Genomic DNA, 20,552 nt, shown 5'->3' with positions numbered 1-20,552 from the left:
GTGGGCCCATCAGAAACAACCTAGAATAATAATCATTGTTTCGCTGTGTTTGTTCCTCGTTTTTAGCGTTTTAGGCCTATAAATCAGAAATTCAGGACAATTTCTAATTTTTCGTGTGCTAAAGTCCATGACATCTTCATGAATTCGGGCGACGGGCTGCTAATCGCCTAAAATTTTATGGGAACCAAGAATAAAATTTAGCTGTATTAATCAATTCTTTTAGTAATAAATTGACTTAATCTGATGATTTAATCAACATTAGCAAAGGAATTTCTCCAACAAGAATACTGAAAAAACAATTGGCTAAAGAATGAAGCTGAACAGATTTCATTTGCTAAAGAATATGATGTTTGTCTCTTGTCAAAATTACATTCAATTGGGATCTATTGTTGCAACTAACCGTAGCCTCATCTATCTAATTTTAAGTGATATGGTATGAATGATGTGTCTTTCCTAGCTCTTCTAGTGTACAAACTGCAAAATTCAGGTTAGTTCTTCACAAAACTGTGAAAGAAAAAGCCTCACATCCTACTCTAACGAGAAGTAAGATCAACGAACACATCCTCCCTACAGGGAATTGTGACACCACCCACTGGATGATCAAAGCTAAATTCTTCCTCAGCTTGACTAAGCAAATCTTGAAATGAAGGTTGGCTCAAGAATGATATGGGGATTACAAATCTCTTCTTCTACTTCTCCCCAACATAAACAGCAAAATGGCCCTTTGGAATATCTCCAGCTGTAGAAGACTTCTTGATTATACGAGGCATACTGAGAGCCATGATCGTTTAGTTCAATACAGATGAGCAAATAAGGATGGGAATAATTAATAAGGACCTTGAGATCAAAGAAATGTTTTATATGGTTTCAGGTTTTGCTGAGTGTTGTTATAGTAAACCCCTCTTGGTATGTGTTTATATAGGCCAATGACAAGTTGTACAATCCTACTAATGTGCATTGAAAAGGCTTTGTGTGGGCACCAGCTAAAGACAATAGAACCTGAAGTATCACATGGTTTTGCCTTCCAACTAATTGTCATACTAATTAGACTTTGAAAGCAGAAGGTCCCACTGATGTTCACAACAAAGAACAGATTGATAAAACCTCATCTATCTCGAAAATGGTTTGTGGACCACCTCTATCTATTTCTTGATGTTATATCTATGAGGGCATATCCTGAGAATTTTAGACAAAAATCGGATAATGCATAGTGCTAAAGCGATGGCTCAGGATACAAGTTGGTTCAGACAAGAAAAAAACTAGTCTTATGTTTCCAAGAAGTGCTGCAGTTGAGTACTTATAAAATGGTCAAATTATGACGATTACTTATTTGAAATAATAGAGAATTGGATAAAGTTAGAATATTTCTTCAGTTTCAATTATCAATAAGAAGTTCACAGGTCATGCAAAGAAGAGCAAAACCAACCAGTGTCTACTTGTGTTGTGCCACTACTGAGCAAGAGTGGACCTCGGCACTAATTTTGTAGGAAACAATCAAGAGCAGAAATGTCTGAAGAACATAGAAGCATATATCTAAAGTGGTGTAGCAATTATGATAATGGACTGGTACAAAATCCACAAGAATAACGAGCTGGCTTAAATTTGTCAAGAAAATCAATTGACTAAGTGCACCTTGAATTGTTAAGACTATATAAATCAACTAGTGAGTGGCTTTCTTTCAATTGAGAATCTAAATTCATATACGGGACTTAATATTCTAAATATTTATGGACAACCAGCACTATGGCCTGTATGGTTAGTAACCTAAGACCAACCATGTGCATTCCTTCCAGTTTTGGAATGCTTGCTGCTGGAGCAAGCAACACACCATATCCACTGATTCCTAAGTTAATATAGCCTTACATGGAAATGCAGAAGCTCAATTTGAAATTAGAAAGAGAAAGTGTCTTTGTTAAGATGTATAATCATAAATCCAGTTTCGCTTAAATGTACTAACTACGAATTTCCTACAAGGAGTACAACTTTGAGAATGGCTTAAAAACATTCTCTCCTCTTCTAGACTTATTGTCTTGGGAGTACATAATGAATTCTTGCAATTGTAGTAGTGATTATATCAATTTCAAGCAATTGCTTCTAGCGTGATAGATATTTAGGGTGGTGCGAGCTCTCTAAGCTAATATGACCAACTGTGGGAATAGTCACAACTACCTCCAATCAAATGCTTCCTTACAGTTAATTTGAGTAACTCCTAGTATGAAGAAGCATATAAGAAGGATAGAACTACTCACTTAAAATCACAGCTTGAAGTACATGTCCGCATAATGGCAGAAATCCAGCATTTGCCCACGATTTACCTGGATGGATTGCTCATGAAAAACTTTAATCACTAATGCATGTGCCAACCATGGTGTAGGTTCTATGAAGCTCCAGTATGTTACTGATTGACAGTAAATATCAGACTTCCAAGTATTCCAACATTAAGATAAAACTTGACGTACTTGAATTAGTGGACCAGAGTGCACAAAATGAAGAACTACTCCAATCTGGTATATGATCAGCGTGCGATGCAGCACCAAGTTGATCTTCCAGTCAAAATGAAGAATTTATACCCCTGATTACACTTATCGCGATCAACGAGACTCTTTACAAGCAACTGAGTGATGTTGTATTCTCAGCACATAGCAGGCACACGCTGCACCCCTCGAATCTTCATCACTCATCATCTTAATGCAATGCAAAAGTTTATCTGCACTCTTCATCTAAGAAATGGTTTATTGTCAATTCTACCAAGTAATGTACTCAGGAACTGGTCTAACAGAACAACAGCCAAGACATCAACTGTGAATACCCTACACCAATCTAGTTTAGTTAGCCAATGTTGCATTAGTAGGTGTAGAAGAAAACTGAATCATTTCTATATCAAGCAACAAAAACAGTCTCAATCATTCTTCACCAGAAATCCCCACAGCTGCATATTCCATCTCTGAAATGATGAAATCGACTTGCATCCCTCACTGTAATTTCCCTTTTCGTAATTAAAGTTATATATTTCAGCGTACTATGGCAGTCAACACAAACTCGCAAATTCTTTGTAACGAGTATGGACTTGGTAGGATCCAGATTTAGCAATGCAAATGCAACTGCAAGCTTCTCGCTGTGATAAAGCAGAATCTGTTCCTTCTCTTCTTCCTCAACATCTTGGTAGACAAAACTGGATTCTGCACTGTACCCCAATTTTTTCATCTCCGTTGAAAGCTCCTTCAATTTCTCATTTATTTTAGCGGACTGAGGGTGGGATTGATCCCCACCAGCAAATGCATGGACAACCCCATTTATTTCAATCCAACTACATCCTGGGCTCTTCTTAAAGCCAGAATCCTTCTGCTTAATCCTAATATGAGCAGCGTCATCCCATCTACCAGCAGTAGTATACAAGTTGGATAAAAGAACAAAATTGCCTGGACTTTCAGGTCCTAGATATTGGATCTTGTTAGATACTTCTTCTGCTAGTACAATATGTTTATGGATTCTACAAGCAGCAAGCAAAGCACTCCAAATACGCACATCAGGTTTAAAAGGCATATTCTGGATAAAACCATAGGCCTCATCTAGGAGACCAGCACGGCCCAAAAGATCCACCATGCACAAGTAATGATCCATCCTAGGGCTAATTTTGAATTCTTGACACATGCTGAAGAACCAATATTTCCCTTCAGCAACAAAACCAGAATGGCTGCAAGCAAATAAGAGACCGATGAAAGTTATCTCATCTGGCATTTGAGCTACAGTCTGCATGTCATAGAACAACGAAATTGCTTCCTTTCCATGACCGTGAACTCCATATCCAGCAATCATTGCATTCCATGAGACAACATCCCTTTTATTCATCTTATCAAAGATAATCCTAGCAATGTTGACTTTACCACATTTGGAGTACATGTCAATTAGGGCATTACAAATAGAAACATCCTCTGTAAATCCACGTACTATCGAGTAACCATGGGTGCAAACTCCAAGTTGTAGAGCAGCCAAATGTGAACAGGCTGGTAAAATTCCCATCACTGTTGCAGATTCTGGTTGAACCCCAGACGATTGCATCATTTGGAAAATCTGCAAAGCTTCTTCTGCATGGCCATTCTGGACGCACCCTGCAATTATAGCACTGAAAGAAACAGAATCTTTTAAACACATCTCCTCAAAGAACGTAAGCGCATCATCTATTCTCCCGCACTTTGCATACATAGAAAGAAGAGTATTACTCACCATCAAATCCAAATTGGACCCTGACTTAACAGTATAACCATGCATCTTTCTTCCTCTTCTCAGATCATTCAGCTTAGCACAAGCTCGAATGACAGCGGCAAGCATGACAGGAGAAGGAGACCCAGTATCTTCCACCCTCATGTGCTCAAACAGTTCCAATCCTTCTTGCGTAGAATCACATGTTATATATGCTCCTATCATTGCACTCCACGTAATCTCATTCTTAAAAGACATGACTCTAAAAATCCTCTGTGCATAGTTCAACAAACCGCATTTTGCATACACATCCAAAATGCCAGTGTCAACAACTACATCTTTGACAAAGCCCCTTCTCATAGAATACCCATGAACAGCCTTCCCTTCACGCAACTTATTAGCTTCCGCAGTAGCGGGAAGAATAGCCACAATTGTAGATGAATTTGGAGTTAACCCATTCTCTTGCATTTCGAAAACCAAACCCATCATCTCCAAATACAAACCATTCACCGAGCACCCTGAGATCATCGCATTCCATGCCACAATATCTCTTTGCCACATTCCATCGAACACTTGTCGTGCCTCAACCAATAACCCACACTTGGCATAAAAATCAACCAACGCTGTACAAATATAAACATCACCATCAAGCCCATGCTTTTTCACTTCTTCATGAATCTTGACACCATTTTCTACATCTAGCATAGCAGAACAAGCCTTAACCACGAAAGGGTATGTATAATTTGTGGGTCTAACACCAGACTCGACCATTTCATAGTACAAGTCAATAGCTTTCTCAAAGGGTCCATTCCAAGCATATGCTCTAATCATTTGGTTCCATAATATGGTTTTATTATTTCTATCCGGATTAGGAATTTCGTCGAACATATGGCGTGCAAGATCAATTCTACTGCATGAGATATAAAAACGAGTTAACTTGTCTAGTATATTTGAATTGTTGTCATTACAGTGATTGTGTTTTAGGATGTGTTGATGGATTGATTTGCCTATTGATAATGACTTGGATTCTGTGCAGGCGTCAAGAAGCGCAAGGTAATTGTAGTAAGGTTCTTGTCTGAAATTCCAACTGATGTTTACTATTCGCCGCGCATTTGCGCATGTCATCTCCCGCTTGGCTTAAGGCTTTTGGTCTCTGTAAGAGAAATGAAATTGCCCTTCTCAAGCTTGAATTTCCTGTGAATTAGAACATGTAAAATGGTATTTTTGTGGTTATAAAATTATGGCATTAAGGTAAAATAAAATATTTAGAATTAAATTATCTACAAATATAAAAATATGTTTGGAAGGGACTTATAAGAAATAATGCTTGACATAAAATGAAACAGAGTGAGACCTTGAGTAATTTGTCTTTTTTCACTAGACTAATTAACAACAGCCAGTTGTCAAGTCCTTATACACAATTGTTTTTAAGATTATTAAAAAAAAATTGCTTAGATAGGGTGTTTACACCAAATTACATAATATAGCTAGCCAATAAATTAAAGTGAAATACATATCAATGAATTTTGATTAAATAACAAAATATATGTAAAAGACACAAATTATATACTTATTGGTATGATATAAATATGTCATCTCGAGTAATGTTGTTACTCACAAAAACTAACGTCTAGGAGTTCTTTTCTTTCGGCTATTAGGTTTCTACGAAAAGTGAATATGGTTGATGGCAAGATAAAAAATTATGAAGAATGGCCCCACATTTATTACATTCAATCCAATATTAAGAACACAGATATGAAGAAGATTTATTTAAAAAAAAAAAAAAAGGCATTCCGGCGTATTAAGTTTTCGCTATTAAGGACATAGATACGAGGAAAATTTATAAATTGGTGAAAATACTCAAGAAAATGAGGTTCCTACTCGTGGTGGTCTTAAGCCATGTGGCTTATGAAAGATTTTAAGAAATTTTAGCTTTTTGATTACACCAACAAAAAAAAGGTTACATGTAAAATATTTAATCAAGGAGTATAGTTGTATCATGATTCATGGCCAGGAAATTTAATGACTTGAAAAGAGGGCCAGAAAGAAAAAAGTTAGTGGCTGAAAATGGTGTAAAACAACCAAGTCATATCAAGTCAACCAAATTTAACAAAGAATAATCAAGTTAAATTCCCCACAAGAAGCAGATAAACAATGGGAATGAAAGTGCCTGGAAATTGAGAAGACACAAAACAAAAGCAACGAAACTACCAAGTAACTCATAAGAGAGTCAAATCAATAGCCGTCTAATGTTATTTAATCTCATTTTCTGTGTGGAATTTATTTGGCAAGAACAAATGCATCATTTTAGGGGACTCATAAGCAAACTAACTTCATCCTCTGCGCCTCTGAAGAAAGGCTGAAGAAAGAGCAATACTATTTGAAGAATGGAAGTGCAGTGCTAGAGGAGCTTATTGCTTTATGCGATGGAAAAAGCAGAATTCCCCTTCGTTACTTCAGTGCCATAGAAATCGAGAGGGCAATTGAACATTCAGAAAAGTCATTATTTAACAACTACAGAGGACATACGGTAAAAGGCTTATTAGACAAACGCTTTGTTTTGGTTAGCTTCACGTACGATACTTTCGTTGCAAAGTCCAATGATATATGTCGCGATATAGCAATTACTTCTCAGATGAGTCATCTTAAGAACGTGCTTAAACTTATTGGTTGTTGCCTAGAATATGCAGAACCTGTTCTAGTGTATGAATATGTTGAGGCTATAACTCTTCATGATTTATGTTACGACCAAACACACTCACGCAAGTATACGCGGTCGTCAAGTAATAAAGTGACTAAAAGTCGGATGTCGAACCCACGAGGACTTATGATTAGCTATTAACTAAATTAGCCTATCTTAATTATCTAAACAAGAATTAAATCTAAAAATATTTTATTCTAACTAATTAAATAAGAAAAATATAAATAATAAACTTTGAACAGAGAAAGAGCAGAGTTTAATGATATCAATGTAATAAAAACGATCTAGGGTTATGGTCTATCTAACAATCCTATTGTATTCTTCAATTGAATTGACCGACTAATTTATCTAGCTTATTGGTTGACAGGGTTAATATTGCTCATAAGAATCTGTCGAGTTCTTACTCGCCTATTCAAGCTAACCTAACGCCTATATGTCTATGGAGTTAGAATCAACAAGAACGCATTTATAATTCCTGTAAATCAACCAAGCAAGGCAATTAGGTATATGTCTATCCTAACCACGAATCCGTTCCCCGATGCCCGAGTTCAAGAACTTGCCCTACTCAATCCTATATGCAATATAGAATTCCCACTTTCGAGTTCAATTCTAGATTCGTAGATAATATTCAATTGGTGATCAAGCAATTAAATAATTAAGTGCAAGATTGAATAAATAAACTAATATGATAAATCAAGAAGTCAAAATCAATATCCGAATAACAATAGTCATGGAAGAACCACAACCCTAGAACGTGAAGTTTAGCTCCACATAGACATGGTAGCCAAACAACAAATCATATAAAGAAACATAAAAATTACTAAGTTTGGTGGGAGAAAGATGAAACTTGATGAATTCCGGCCTCCACAGCTTTTTCGTGGCTTTTTCCCCCTTCCCAATCTGTTAGCTAACCTAAAAGAGGCGTTTTTAGCTTATATATTGCGTACAAAAGTCGTGGGCCAAAGCTCTCCTATTCCTAGTCCAAATCGGCTTCAGGGATTGATGCTAAGATGGATGCGACGCATCCATCTTGTCCTCCATTTCAATTTTTTGCCTGCGAAGGTGGATGCGACGCATCCACCTTGTCCTCTATTTCTCAGCTTTGCACGCGATGGTGGACGCGACGCATCCACCTTCTCTTCTACTTCCCAGTTTCGCACGCGATGGCGGACGCTATGGCCCAACTTCACTGCTAAGGTTGCATGCAGGATGATGTTTTCCTAGGTTGGATGCGACGCATCCAACCCTTCTTCCTCTGGCTAAACCACCTTTTCTTCATATTTTGCACTCCGAACACCTTAAATCGTCACACATAACTTAATTAGTCATCAAACCAATAATTACACCATGTTGGGTGTTTTAAAGATTAAATAACATCAAAAAGTAGTTAAAACATGGGCAAAGTAACATCAACACATATCAAAATATGCCAAACATCACTACCCCACACTTAAACCTTTGTTCGTCCTCGAACAAACCATCCTATAGTAGACGAAACAAAATTAAGCTCTTATCATTCAAAGCACACTGCACCTATGACCGTGGTTATTTGCAACAATTAGGCTCTAGGCTATGCATCACATACCCTTCCCTTTACTTATGCCATTCTTTAAAAATATTCGAACAAAGACAACATGCTCACAACAATCCTAACCTCAAAAACCGACTCAATGTCACAATGCACTCATGGCTTGAACAACCAACATCATAGAGAAATCTAATAACGTTACCTATCCCTAGTGAAACCATGTGCCCTCACAACAAAAGCAGAGAGAGTAGAATCAATCCACACATTCGAATCTCATGCTCACAAAGAAAATCGCTCACTCTCACAAAAGAAGTCACATGCATGTAGTTGGTACCATAGGCTTGCCCTTAATGTAAATCTCTACTAATGTAAGCTCGCTCGATCTAAAATCAATTAGGACTTTTTCATGGTTGTAATGTGGGCTAAGGGACGGGTAGGATATATTTTAGGAATAGTGACTCAACCTCCTAAGCACTTTAACACATCATCAAATAACTTAAGCGCAAATTCTTCAACACCACTTCAATTTCACAAATAATATCACCCCAACAATATTTCCTCTTTTTTTAAGCACTACTTTAATTCATACCCACTAGCAAGAACAAGACAACAATTTATTCATTGATATTTTTCTTTCTTTCAATTTATATTTTTCTTTTTTTTTTCTTCGCTAGTGGCGTATTATTTTACAAAATAAGTGCACCCTTCTTTCTTTCATTGGTTCCACTCAAAAGTCACCCCACACTTAGTCCCTTCTTACTTCTTTTAGCGCTCATCTAACACTTAAAGTGCTTTAAGAGGTAAAAGGATCAAAACAATGTCAATTAAGAATAAAAAGGGTGTAGGCTTGTAATGTGGGTACCAAATAAAAGGTCTACAGGCTCAAAAGGTTTAACTAGGGATAGATTTTATTTGTGATAAGCAATAAGCTCAAAAAGATCAAAGAAAGCCTAAAATCATTTTTCAAACCGAGCATCACCTAAAATTTCGCTTCAACTCACATACCGGGCAAGTTCTAGACACAAGTACACTATATGGACTACACAAAAACCTCACCACACATGGCACATGACTCGCTAAGGACGGTCACATTCCGACTCTCAAACAATGCAAGTATTCACGGAGCAACGAGATATTAAGCATTAAGCGCAAAGTGAACACAAGTCAAGAAAATGAGAAATAGGCGCCACAAAACATGCTATCCGTTTTAACAAGGCATCATCAATAATTTCAGAGTGAGAAGGGAAGATATTACATATGTAAAAGCTTAAATATGCCAGTATCAACCAAGTCAAGGTCACCTAGGTTCATCATTCTTCCTCCTTTTATTCCCTACATTCCTACTCTACTCTAAAAAGAAAACAAAATTACCCGGTTCAAACTACATCCCATGGAAAAGAACCGAGGCACAAAGAAAAACCACAGGGGATTATTACTATCTACAAAGATACTATATATATATATATATTTTTTTTTATTTTTTTTTTCATAATGATAAACTGATAGATAAACTGATAGTTACTCCATATAGATGAATTTACTGCTATTTTATGCCATTAATCCAGTGAATATATTAGTACATTCATCCATACATCAAACATGAATCACCCCCACCCCACACTTAGGACTGTGCGTTGTCCCCAACGCACACAAACAAGGTAAAGTAGGGTGAGAAGAACTCCCTCAAGTCAAGGTGGAGGGCTCATCCGCAGTCTGTGGAGGAGCATCTGCATCCATAGCATTCCTATCATCAACAACTGGTGCGGATTCTGTATCAGGTGTTACAGCGACCTCAGTAGGCCTGTTGAGTGGAGCCTCGGTGACTATGGGAGGAACAGGAGTGGATGGTCCGGCAGTGGATGATGCAATCAGCTGGGAGATGTCTGTACCTGCACATTGAACCAGAGCTCTGAGGAGTAATGATATCTCCTTCATCATCGTGGCCTGCTCAGTCTGAACTCGGCTTAGATCCGCACGAGTCTGTCTCAACTCATCCCTGGTGGCACTCAACTCGACACGAGTCGCTATCAGCTCAGCCCTGTTCTCTTGCATATCTGCTTGCATATGCTCAAATAATTGTTGGATGGTGAGCTTAGAAGACCTTCCCTTGTTCGGCTCTAGAACATGAGTGACATCATATGGTCCTGGAGCTTTAGCCTCAATGTCGTCATTCTCCTTGTCCCATAGTACTCCCCTCTCTGTTAAAAAAGCCGTTAGGGTATTAGCAAAGAACAGCCTCCACTTGTAATTCATCCTGGTTCGCTGCATTTGATCATGCATGATGGCTCCGAAGTTGAGTGGTATCCCCTCTAATAAAGCATATAATACGAGTGCGCGGTAACGAGGGACATCAGTTTTATGTTGGCATGGCAGCAGGCGGTTACAAATGAAATTTAGAGCCACACGTGCTAACGCACTCATGAATTCCTTTGCTATAGAGTGGTACTCCATACTCCCATGCTTCCATTCTGCATCCTTCCTGGTAGGGCATAGGACAGATTTAATGTGTGCATAATCTGGTGTTTTGCATATGGCGTCAAACCTGTCTGTAAGTGTGTGTGGCACCCTTAAGAAGTTATTCAGAGCTTCAGCTGACACATTAATATCTACCCCTCTTACTCGCACAATGTTTCCCCTTGCGTGACGCCAATTGGCGTAGAGCTCTCTAACAATGGTGAGGTTGGCTTTGCCGTGACCTTTCAGAATGGGTCCCCATTTTTGCACCTCTCGAATTGACTTGAGAAACTCTGAGTACTTTGTCTTAAGTGGTCCGATGTTTATCGGCTTTTCCGGAATATACTTCTTTGAAACCAGTATCTTCTTATAGGCTCGGAATGCCTTCTCATTAACGAAGTATTTCTCCCAATCAACTCGGTCTATGGGTTCACCCTCATCTTCATCACTCATGTTGACCTGTAGGTGGTCATTGTCCGAATCGGAATCGGATTCAGATTCTGTAGTAATCTTCTCCTTCCCTTTATCAGTCGGAGCACTCATTCTCGAAGCTTTTCTTTGGTATGTCACAGGCTCTCGTATCTCTATTCCTTTGCTTGGTGTAATACCCTTCTTCACTGTCCTCCTGACCAATGTTTCCTCCTCCTCTTGCTCTGAATCATCACTTAACTGCCTAGGCAGCAGTTCCATTTCCTTCTCCGTCCGCTTCCTTTTTTTCTGTGGATTTGGACCGCCCGCTGCCCTTCCGGTAGGCTTTTTGGGCGGTTGCTTGTTACCATCTTTGTCTTGTTGCTTGGATGGTTTACTCGCTGCTGTCATTTTACGAATCTAAGTACCTGCAATGCAAAGAATTCAACAATTAGCAGATGAAACAGCGAAGTTCAGCTTGAAAGCAATTGCAACAACTTGCAGACTTCAATTTATTCGTAAAGTCATGCCATTCACTCTTCATGGAATTGTAGCTCATGACTTTCAGCAGGTATGTGATAACTCTCTTCAAAAATTCAATTTCACATAGCCCCTCACTCGACCCCACACTTATTCTCAAGCATACACCAATGTTGCTCGGTTACTCAGACTTCACCGACGCCTAAATTTTCCTCAGGGACAATTCGTCGAACATGTGGTATGCAACAAGTGTGCCTAGTTCATTCTATCAGTTGAGCAATGCAACTACCCTCCCAAAGTTGGACGAGATGAAGGGAATTATAGTTTATCATCTCGCAACCATTACAACTACCAAGAACGACAGCCCTAAAAATCTTGAAATTGCAAAACCTACTTGTTGCTACCATTGAAGGAGGGAGGAGAGACGAATTAGGAGAGAAGCCAATGGAAGAACGAAGAGGGTGATGCGTACCTGTCGCGTTTGAGCTTATTTTGTTTGTATGCGTTACAATTTCGATGAGAGAATTCTGTTCTGCGTTCGTAGGCGTCGCCAAAAAGAGACGAGTGGATGCGTCGCAAGAAATGTTTTTTTTCGAATAGGTTATCTTAAGATGTGTTAAAATATATATTACTTACCTGTGCGTGCGAGCTTTGACGCGACGCATCCCCTTGTCTTCCTTCAAAAATTTTCGGACGCGATACGGGCGCGATAGGCAGACTTCACTGCCTTGAGCAATTGGCCCGTCAAAAATTTTTTTTTTTTTTTTTTTGCTGAGGGGGACGCGACGCATCCGCCTCGTTTTCTCATATCTGGGGAACTTTTTTTTTTTTTTTTTTTTTTTTTTTGAATAAGATCTATGTCCGAAGAAGAAAAAAAAATTTAAAAATAAAAATAAAAATAAACTAACTAACTTGGGTGGCCTCCCAAGAAGCGCCTGATTTAACGTCGCGGCACGACGCAACATGTTCTTCATGCCTCCACTAAATCCATTGTGGTCTTGTGACGTGCAATGTCACCACCCCAATAGTGTTTTACTCTTTGGCCATTTACCAAGAATGTCGTATTGGACCCCTTATCACACAATTCTATCGCACCATGAGGTTTCACACTAACCACTTCAAACGGACCCGACCATCGAGATTTAAGCTTTCCTGGAAAAAGCTTTAGCCTTGAATTAAACAGTAGAATTTCTTGACCTGGTTCAAACTCACGATGTTGGATATGCTTATCATGCCATCTTTTGGTCTTCTCTTTATACAATTTGGCATTTTCATACGCATGCAATCGAAACTCATCAAGCTCGTTGAGTTGTAGCAATCTCTTCTCACCGGCCAAGTCCATCTCCATATTTAGCTTTTTAATCGCCCAATATGCTTTGTGTTCAAGCTCGACGGGCAGATGGCAGGCCTTCCCATAAACCAACCTGTACGGAGAAGTGCCTATTGGGGTCTTGTACGCAGTGCGATATGCCCATAATGCGTCATCCAGCTTCCCGGCCCAGTCCTTTCTATTCATACTTACTGTCTTTTCCAAAATCTGCTTGACCTCTCTGTTGGAAACTTCTACTTGACCACTCGTTTGGGGATGATAGGCAGTGGAAACTTTGTGCTTGACTCCGTATTTTGCAAGAATATTATTCAGCAGTTTGTTACAAAAGTGAGTTCCCCCGTCGCTTATCAACACTCTTGGGGTCCCAAAACGTGTGAAGATGTGCTTCTTTACAAAGCCTACCACAACCTTTGCGTCGTTAGTAGGAAGAGCTATGGCCTCTACCCACTTAGAAACATAGTCGACCGCCACCAAGATGTATCTGTGTCCGTTAGAATATGGGAATGGTCCCATAAAATCAATCCCCCAAACATCAAAAAGTTCTACTGCCAGTATATTTTGCAAGGGCATCTCGTGCTTCCTCGTGATAGTTCCAGTTCTTTGGCATCTATCACAATTTTTAACGAAGGCATGTGCATCCTTAAACAATTTTGGCCAATAAAAGCCTGATTGTAGCACTTTTTGGGCGGTTCTATCCCCGCCGTGATGACCTCCATATGGTGACGCATGGCAGTCATGTAGTATAGCCTTCATCTCTTCCTCAGGAACACACCTTCTCACCAACTGATCTGCACACTGCCTATATAGGAATGGCTCATCCCACACGTAGAACCTTACATCATGTAGGAATCTTCTTCTATTGTCAGCTGTCCATTCTAGTGGCGTTACCCCACTTGCGATAAAATTCACATAATCTGCATACCATGGAGCTTCACCTGAGGTGATTGCTAATATTTGCTCATCCGGAAATGTTTCTTTAATTGACCCTCCTTCAGCTACATGGTTCCGGCTCTCTAATCTGGACAAATGATCGGCCACTTGATTTTCTGTCCCTTTTCGATCTCGGATCTCTAAGTCAAATTCTTGCAAGAGGAGGACCCAACGAATCAGCCTCGGCTTGGCGTCTTTCTTTTCAAATAGGTATCTGATAGCTGAATGATCTGTGTAGACGATGACTTTGGTTCCCACTAGATAGGATCTGAACTTGTCAAACGCCCACACCACTGCAAGCAACTCCTTTTCAGTCACTGTATAATTCATCTGAGCTGGATTCATAGTTTTGCTTGCATAATAAATGGAGTGAAAGATTTTATCCCTCCTTTGCCCCAACACCGCTCCAATTGCTATGTCACTTGCATCGCACATCAACTCAAATGGTTGTGCCCAATCGGGGCCAATGATAATTGGTGCAGTCACCAATCTTCCCTTCAGCTCCTCAAATGCTTTCAGACATGCATTATCAAACTTGAAGGTAACGTCTTTCTCTAGAAGCCTGCACAAAGGGGAAGAAATTTTCGAAAAATCTTTAATGAAACGACGATAAAAACCTGCATGACCCAAGAAACTGCGAATGCCTTTGATGGATGTCGGCGGGGGCAATTTTTCGATCGTCTCCACCTTTGCTTTATCCACCTGTAGACCATCTTTTGAAACCTTGTGCCCCAAAACTATACCTTCACGTACCATGAAATGGCACTTTTCCCAATTTAGCACCAAGTTCGTCTCTTCACACCTAGCTAGCACTTTATCAAGGTTCATCAAACAACTATCAAAAGAACATCCAAACACAGAAAAATCGTCCATGAATACTTCTACATATCTTTCAACCATGTCAGTGAAAATAGCCATCATACACCTTTGAAAAGTCGCAGGTGCATTACAAAGACCGAAGGGCATTCTCTTGAACGCATACGTGCCATAAGGACATGTAAATATAGTTTTCTCTTGGTCTTCTGGGGCTATAGCAATCTGATTATACCCCGAATAACGGTCCAGGAAACAGTAGTATTCCTGGCCAGCTAATCTATCAAGCATTTGGTCAATAAAAAGAAGGGGAAAGTGGTCTTTCCGGGTGGCATTGTTCAGTTTTTTGTAATCTATGCAAATTCTCCATCCAGTTACAGTTCTTGTAGGAATTAAGTCATTATTTTCATTAACTACTACGGTTATCCCCCTTTCTTCGGCACACATTGAACGGGGCTTACCCATTTACTATCAGAGATTGGAAATACAATACCTGCATCAAGCCACTTAATCACTTCTTTCCTTACCACTTCTTTCATGATTGGATTTAGTCGGCGTTGGTGTTCTACACTTGGCTTGTGTCCGTCCTCCATGAGGATTTTGTGCATGTAGAAAGCTGGACTAATGCCTTTAATGTCAGACATTGTCCACCCAATTGCTCGCTTGTGCTCACGTAGCACCCTTAATAGCTTTTCTTCCTGTAATTTAGACAAGTGAGCAGAAATAATAACAGGTAAAGTGTCAGAACTTCCCAAATAAGCATATTGAAGGTGAGGGGTAGGGGTTTAAGTTCCAAATTTGGAGCTTTTTCAATTGACGGCTTTGGTGGGGGGCCACTTGGCCTATTCAGGGGCTCAAACGGGATTATTCCTTGCATGTAACCACATGATGTATCTAGGATTCCCTTCATCTCCTCAACCTCATCATCCATCTCCAAGCTATCAAACATCATGATTGCTTTTTCTAAACAGTCGCCTAGATATACACTCGTGTCAAGAAGTTTCTCATCCACCTCCACCACAGATATCATAGAGAGCTCCTCATAGTGGCGGGGGAGTTGGATTGCTTTGTAGACATTGAAGACTGCCTCCTCGTTGTCCACTCTCATAATCATTTTCCCTTCTCTCACTTTAATTATTGCATCGCCAGTAGCCAAGAGAGGTCGTCCCAATATGATTGGAACTTGTTCATCAGCCTCGAAGTCTAGAATAATGAAGTCAGCTGGGAAGATGAATTTTCCAATTTGCAGCAGCACATCTTCAATCACTCCTTCGGGGTAGGCTATGGACCTATCAGCTAATTGCAACATCACGGTGGTTGGTCTCGGAGCTCCCAGACCTAATTGCTTAAACAAGGATAAAGGCATCAGATTTATGCTTGCACCCAAATCACACAGAGCACGTCCCACGTTAATATTACTGATTTGTACTGGAATGGTGAAGCTGCCAGGGTCCTTAAGCTTTTGGGGAAGCTTGTTTTGGACCCTTGATGTGCACTCCTCAGTAAGTGCAACCGTCTCGAACTCAGTCAATTTCCTCTTATGAGCCACTATGTCTTTTATGTACTTAGCGTACTTTGGAATTTCACGAAGTACATCCACTAATGGAATATTTAATTGAACCTGACTCAACATGGAGAGAAATTTGTTGAACATGCGATCGTCATTCCTTTTCTGCAATCTTTGGGGGAAAGGTGGTGGTGGCCTTGTAACCTCCATTCGCTCTGAACTTGCATCATCTTCCTTTGACTCTTGTGTTACCTTAGGTGTCAACTCCCCCCAGGTATAGGTTTTTCTTTTATCTTCCTTGGCACTTCCTCTAGTTCCCTCCCGTTTCTAAGTGTAACTGCATTAACTTGAGGGTTCTTCTCTGTATCACTGGGAAGTGAGCCTGTAGGTCTAGTATTTTGGTTTGCTGCTAACTGCCCCATTTGCCTCTCAAGATTTCTGAAATCGGTCCTGAGCTGTTGATTGTCTAGTAACAACTTTTTCAGCAAGTCATTCGTACTTTCTTCCATTTGTTGGGGTGGCTTCTGAGGTTGAGTAAAATTCCCTTGAGGCCTATACTGATTCTGTTGACTTCCGCCCCATGAGAAGTTAGGATGATTCCTCCAGTTTGGGTTGTAAGTGTTCCCATATTGCGCATGTTGATTCATAGGACCTCTGTTTTGTTGCCCCACATAGTATATAAATTCAGGATTCGTGGGGCACATGTCAATCATATGACTGTCTCCGCATAGTTCGCAACAAATAGACATCTGTTGTACATGTTGCATTTGTTGTGTTGTCATTCTATTCATCTGATTTGCCAATTTTGCTATATCGGCTCTCATGGCGGAAAAGTCATCAAGCTCAATCAAACCGGTGGCCTTCTGTTTAATTCCCCTTCGTGAATCCCCCTCTCCTTGCCAATTATGGTCATTAGCAGTGAAATTATTTAGCAAGAGTTGTATTTCACTATACGGTCTTGCCATGCAACTACCCCCACAAGCTGAGTCAAGATTCATCTTTGATGCTTCATCTAACCCATCAACAAAAGTGTGACCCAATACCTCATCAGTTTGACAATGATGCGGGCAGTCTCTGAGTAGCTTCTTGTATCTTTCCCAAGCTTGACGAAGTGTCTCGCCATCCCGTTGTTGGAACCCAAGAATTTGGCTCCTCAACGACTTTGTCTTCTTAGTTGGGAAAAACTTGATCAGGAATTTCCTTGCTAGATCATCCCAAGTGTGGATAGAGTTCGCGGGCTCCTTTTGCAACCATTCTTTAGCTTCCCCCAACAGTGAAAAAGGGAATAGTGTCAGCCTGACATAGTCCTTGGAGACGTTCGGATAATTGTAAGTGTCCGTGATTTTCAAGAAGTTCTGAATATGCCTCTGCGGGTCCTCATGAGATAGACCCACATATTGTCCTGTGGACTGAATCAGCTGTACCATGTACTGTTTGAGTTCAAAATGCCTAGTGATATCAGGCTTCACAATAGCCTGAGTCATATTCGCAAGATTGGGCCTTGCGGCTTCAATTACCGGACGCTCTTCATTGCCTGCCATATCTATTGGCTGTGGTTGGACTGCGATGTCCAAATCTCTTTCTATTCTCGTTCTAGCTTCGTGTTCCCTTCTCACTCTATGTAGTGTTCGTTCGATTTCTGGATCAAGAGGAATGAGGTTGTTTGCACTTCTACTCCTCTGCATTCGAGAGAAGACCCTGCGTTGACACAAACCAGGCAAACTGAAAATTAAAACTTGAAAACAAATATCTAATAAAAGCTTAACTTAGTCACGTAGCTAATTTCTAAGTCCCCGGCAACGGCGCCAAAAACTTGTTGCGACCAAACACACTCACGCAAGTATACGCGGTCGTCAAGTAATAAAGTGACTAAAAGTCGGATGTCGAACCCACGAGGACTTATGATTAGCTATTAACTAAATTAGCCTATCTTAATTATCTAAACAAGAATTAAATCTAAAAATATTTTATTCTAACTAATTAAATAAGAAAAATATAAATAATAAACTTTGAACAGAGAAAGAGCAGAGTTTAATGATATCAATGTAATGAAAACGATCTAGGGTTATGGTCTATCTAACAATCCTATTGTATTCTTCAATTGAATTGACCGACTAATTTATCTAGCTTATTGGTTGACAGGGTTAATATTGCTCATAAGAATCTGTCGAGTTCTTACTCGCCTATTCAAGCTAACCTAACGCCTATATGTCTATGGAGTTAGAATCAACAAGAACGCATTTATAATTCCTGTAAATCAACCAAGCAAGGCAATTAGGTATATGTCTATCCTATCCACGAATCCGTTCCCCGATGCCCGAGTTCAAGAACTTGCCCTACTCAATCCTATATGCAATATAGAATTCCCACTTTCGAGTTCAATTCTAGATTCGTAGATAATATTCAATTGGTGATCAAGCAATTAAATAATTAAGTGCAAGATTGAATAAATAAACTAATATGATAAATCAAGAAGTCAAAATCAATATCCGAATAATAATAGTCATGGAAGAACCACAACCCTAGAACGTGAAGTTTAGCTCCACATAGACATGGTAGCCAAACAACAAATCATATAAAGAAACATAAAAATTACTAAGTTTGGTGGGAGAAAGATGAAACTTGATGAATTCCGGCCTCCACAGCTTTTTCGTGGCTTTTTCCCCCTTCCCAATCTGTTAGCTAACCTAAAAGAGGCGTTTTTAGCTTATATATTGCGTACAAAAGTCGTGGGCCAAAGCTCTCCTATTCCTAGTCCAAATCGGCTTCAGGGATTGATGCTAAGATGGATGCGACGCATCCATCTTGTCCTCCATTTCAATTTTTTGCCTGCGAAGGTGGATGCGACGCATCCACCTTGTCCTCTATTTCTCAGCTTTGCACGCGATGGTGGACGCGACGCATCCACCTTCTCTTCTACTTCCCAGTTTCGCACGCGATGGCAGACGCTATGGCCCAACTTCACTGCTAAGGTTGCATGCAGGATGATGTTTTCCTAGGTTGGATGCGACGCATCCAACCCTTCTTCCTCTGGCTAAACCACCTTTTCTTCACATTTTGCACTCCGAACACCTTAAATCGTCACACATAACTTAATTAGTCATCAAACCAATAATTACACCATGTTGGGTGTTTTAAAGATTAAATAACATCAAAAAGTGGTTAAAACATGAGCAAAGTAACATCAACACATATCGAAATATGCCAAACATCAATTTACTTTTTCGTAAGGATTATTATTATAATCATGCTAGAAATTTATCACTATCTTGGGAAAGTAGATTGCAGATTGCCAATGAGATCGCTTCAGCAATTCTTTATCTCCATAGTGAATTTACTACGCCCATTATTTACATAGACCTGCACTTACAAAAGGTGTTAATAGATCAGAGCAGTGGAGTTGCCAAACTATTTGACTTTTCATTGTCCATATCATTGCCTCCAGGAGAGTTGGAAGTAGAAGCTCAAGTTGTGCCTGGAACATGTGGTTATTTGGATCCAGAATATGCCCGCTTGGGTATTGTTACTCAAAAAACTGACGTCTTCGGTTTTGGAGTTATTCTCTTTCAGCTATTGACTGGAAAAAGAATGTATATTGTTAATGACGAGATGAGAGATCTGTGCAATGCGTCCAATATTGAAGAGTGTAGTATAATGGATATAGTGGATCCTGCAATTTTGGAAGAGAATGGAATTGAGATTCGACAACAATTGGAGGACTACTTGGATCTTGCTAAAAGATGCACACTATCAAATGGAGAAGATAGACCATACATGATTCATGTTGCAAAGGAAATACGTCGAATTGAGAAGTGTTTTCGTGCCCTCACTCAAGGTCTGAATTAGATCTTTGTTTTACAGGGGGGAAAATAGGAGTACTGTAAAATTCAATTGCACCTCACTTTGAAGCTGGAGAATTCAATTTGTGGCATGACCACATTCATGTAATTGTAATTGTGAGTCTGTGACTACTACTTGAAAGGCACAATTACTATGAAACTTGTTCTATTTTCTTGTCTGTTTGAAATTTGTCCAAGCATTACCAATATGAGAAGGAAACACAGCTCAACACATGGAGCTCTAGACAACATTGCATTGCTCAATTTTAAGAATGGTTCTGGGGTGTTGTTTGAATAGCTATTTTTGCAGCCTTTTCTGTTGTGATCCGTTTTCAACACCCTAAGATGTCTATCTCCAGATT

At 39.7% G+C, this 20,552-nt stretch overlaps 2 protein-coding genes across 2 annotated transcripts; one reads left to right on the top strand and one right to left on the bottom strand.

Annotated features, from left to right (window-relative positions):
* Positions 1 to 302: 302 nt before the first annotated feature.
* On the bottom strand, positions 303 to 5,476 carry LOC107825516 (pentatricopeptide repeat-containing protein At3g16610-like). Its single transcript, XM_075227115.1, has 2 exons — positions 2,250 to 5,476; positions 303 to 739 (listed from the first exon to the last, which is right to left on the bottom strand). The coding sequence occupies exon 1, from the start codon at positions 5,323 to 5,325 to the stop codon at positions 2,911 to 2,913; it is 2,415 nt and encodes an 804-aa protein (XP_075083216.1). The 5' UTR covers positions 5,326 to 5,476; the 3' UTR covers positions 303 to 739; positions 2,250 to 2,910.
* Positions 5,477 to 6,354: 878 nt separating this feature from the next.
* Positions 6,355 to 20,197, top strand: LOC107825430 (serine/threonine-protein kinase ZRK1-like). Its single transcript, XM_075227561.1, has 3 exons — positions 6,355 to 6,366; positions 6,512 to 6,966; positions 19,606 to 20,197. The coding sequence occupies exons 1-3, from the start codon at positions 6,355 to 6,357 to the stop codon at positions 20,195 to 20,197; spliced, it is 1,059 nt and encodes a 352-aa protein (XP_075083662.1).
* Positions 20,198 to 20,552: the final 355 nt, after the last annotated feature.

Source organism: Nicotiana tabacum, chromosome 12 (assembly GCF_000715075.1).
Source record: "Nicotiana tabacum cultivar K326 chromosome 12, ASM71507v2, whole genome shotgun sequence".
Classification (NCBI taxonomy): Eukaryota; Viridiplantae; Streptophyta; class Magnoliopsida; order Solanales; family Solanaceae; genus Nicotiana; species Nicotiana tabacum.
This window is presented reverse-complemented; position numbering and strand designations above follow the sequence as displayed.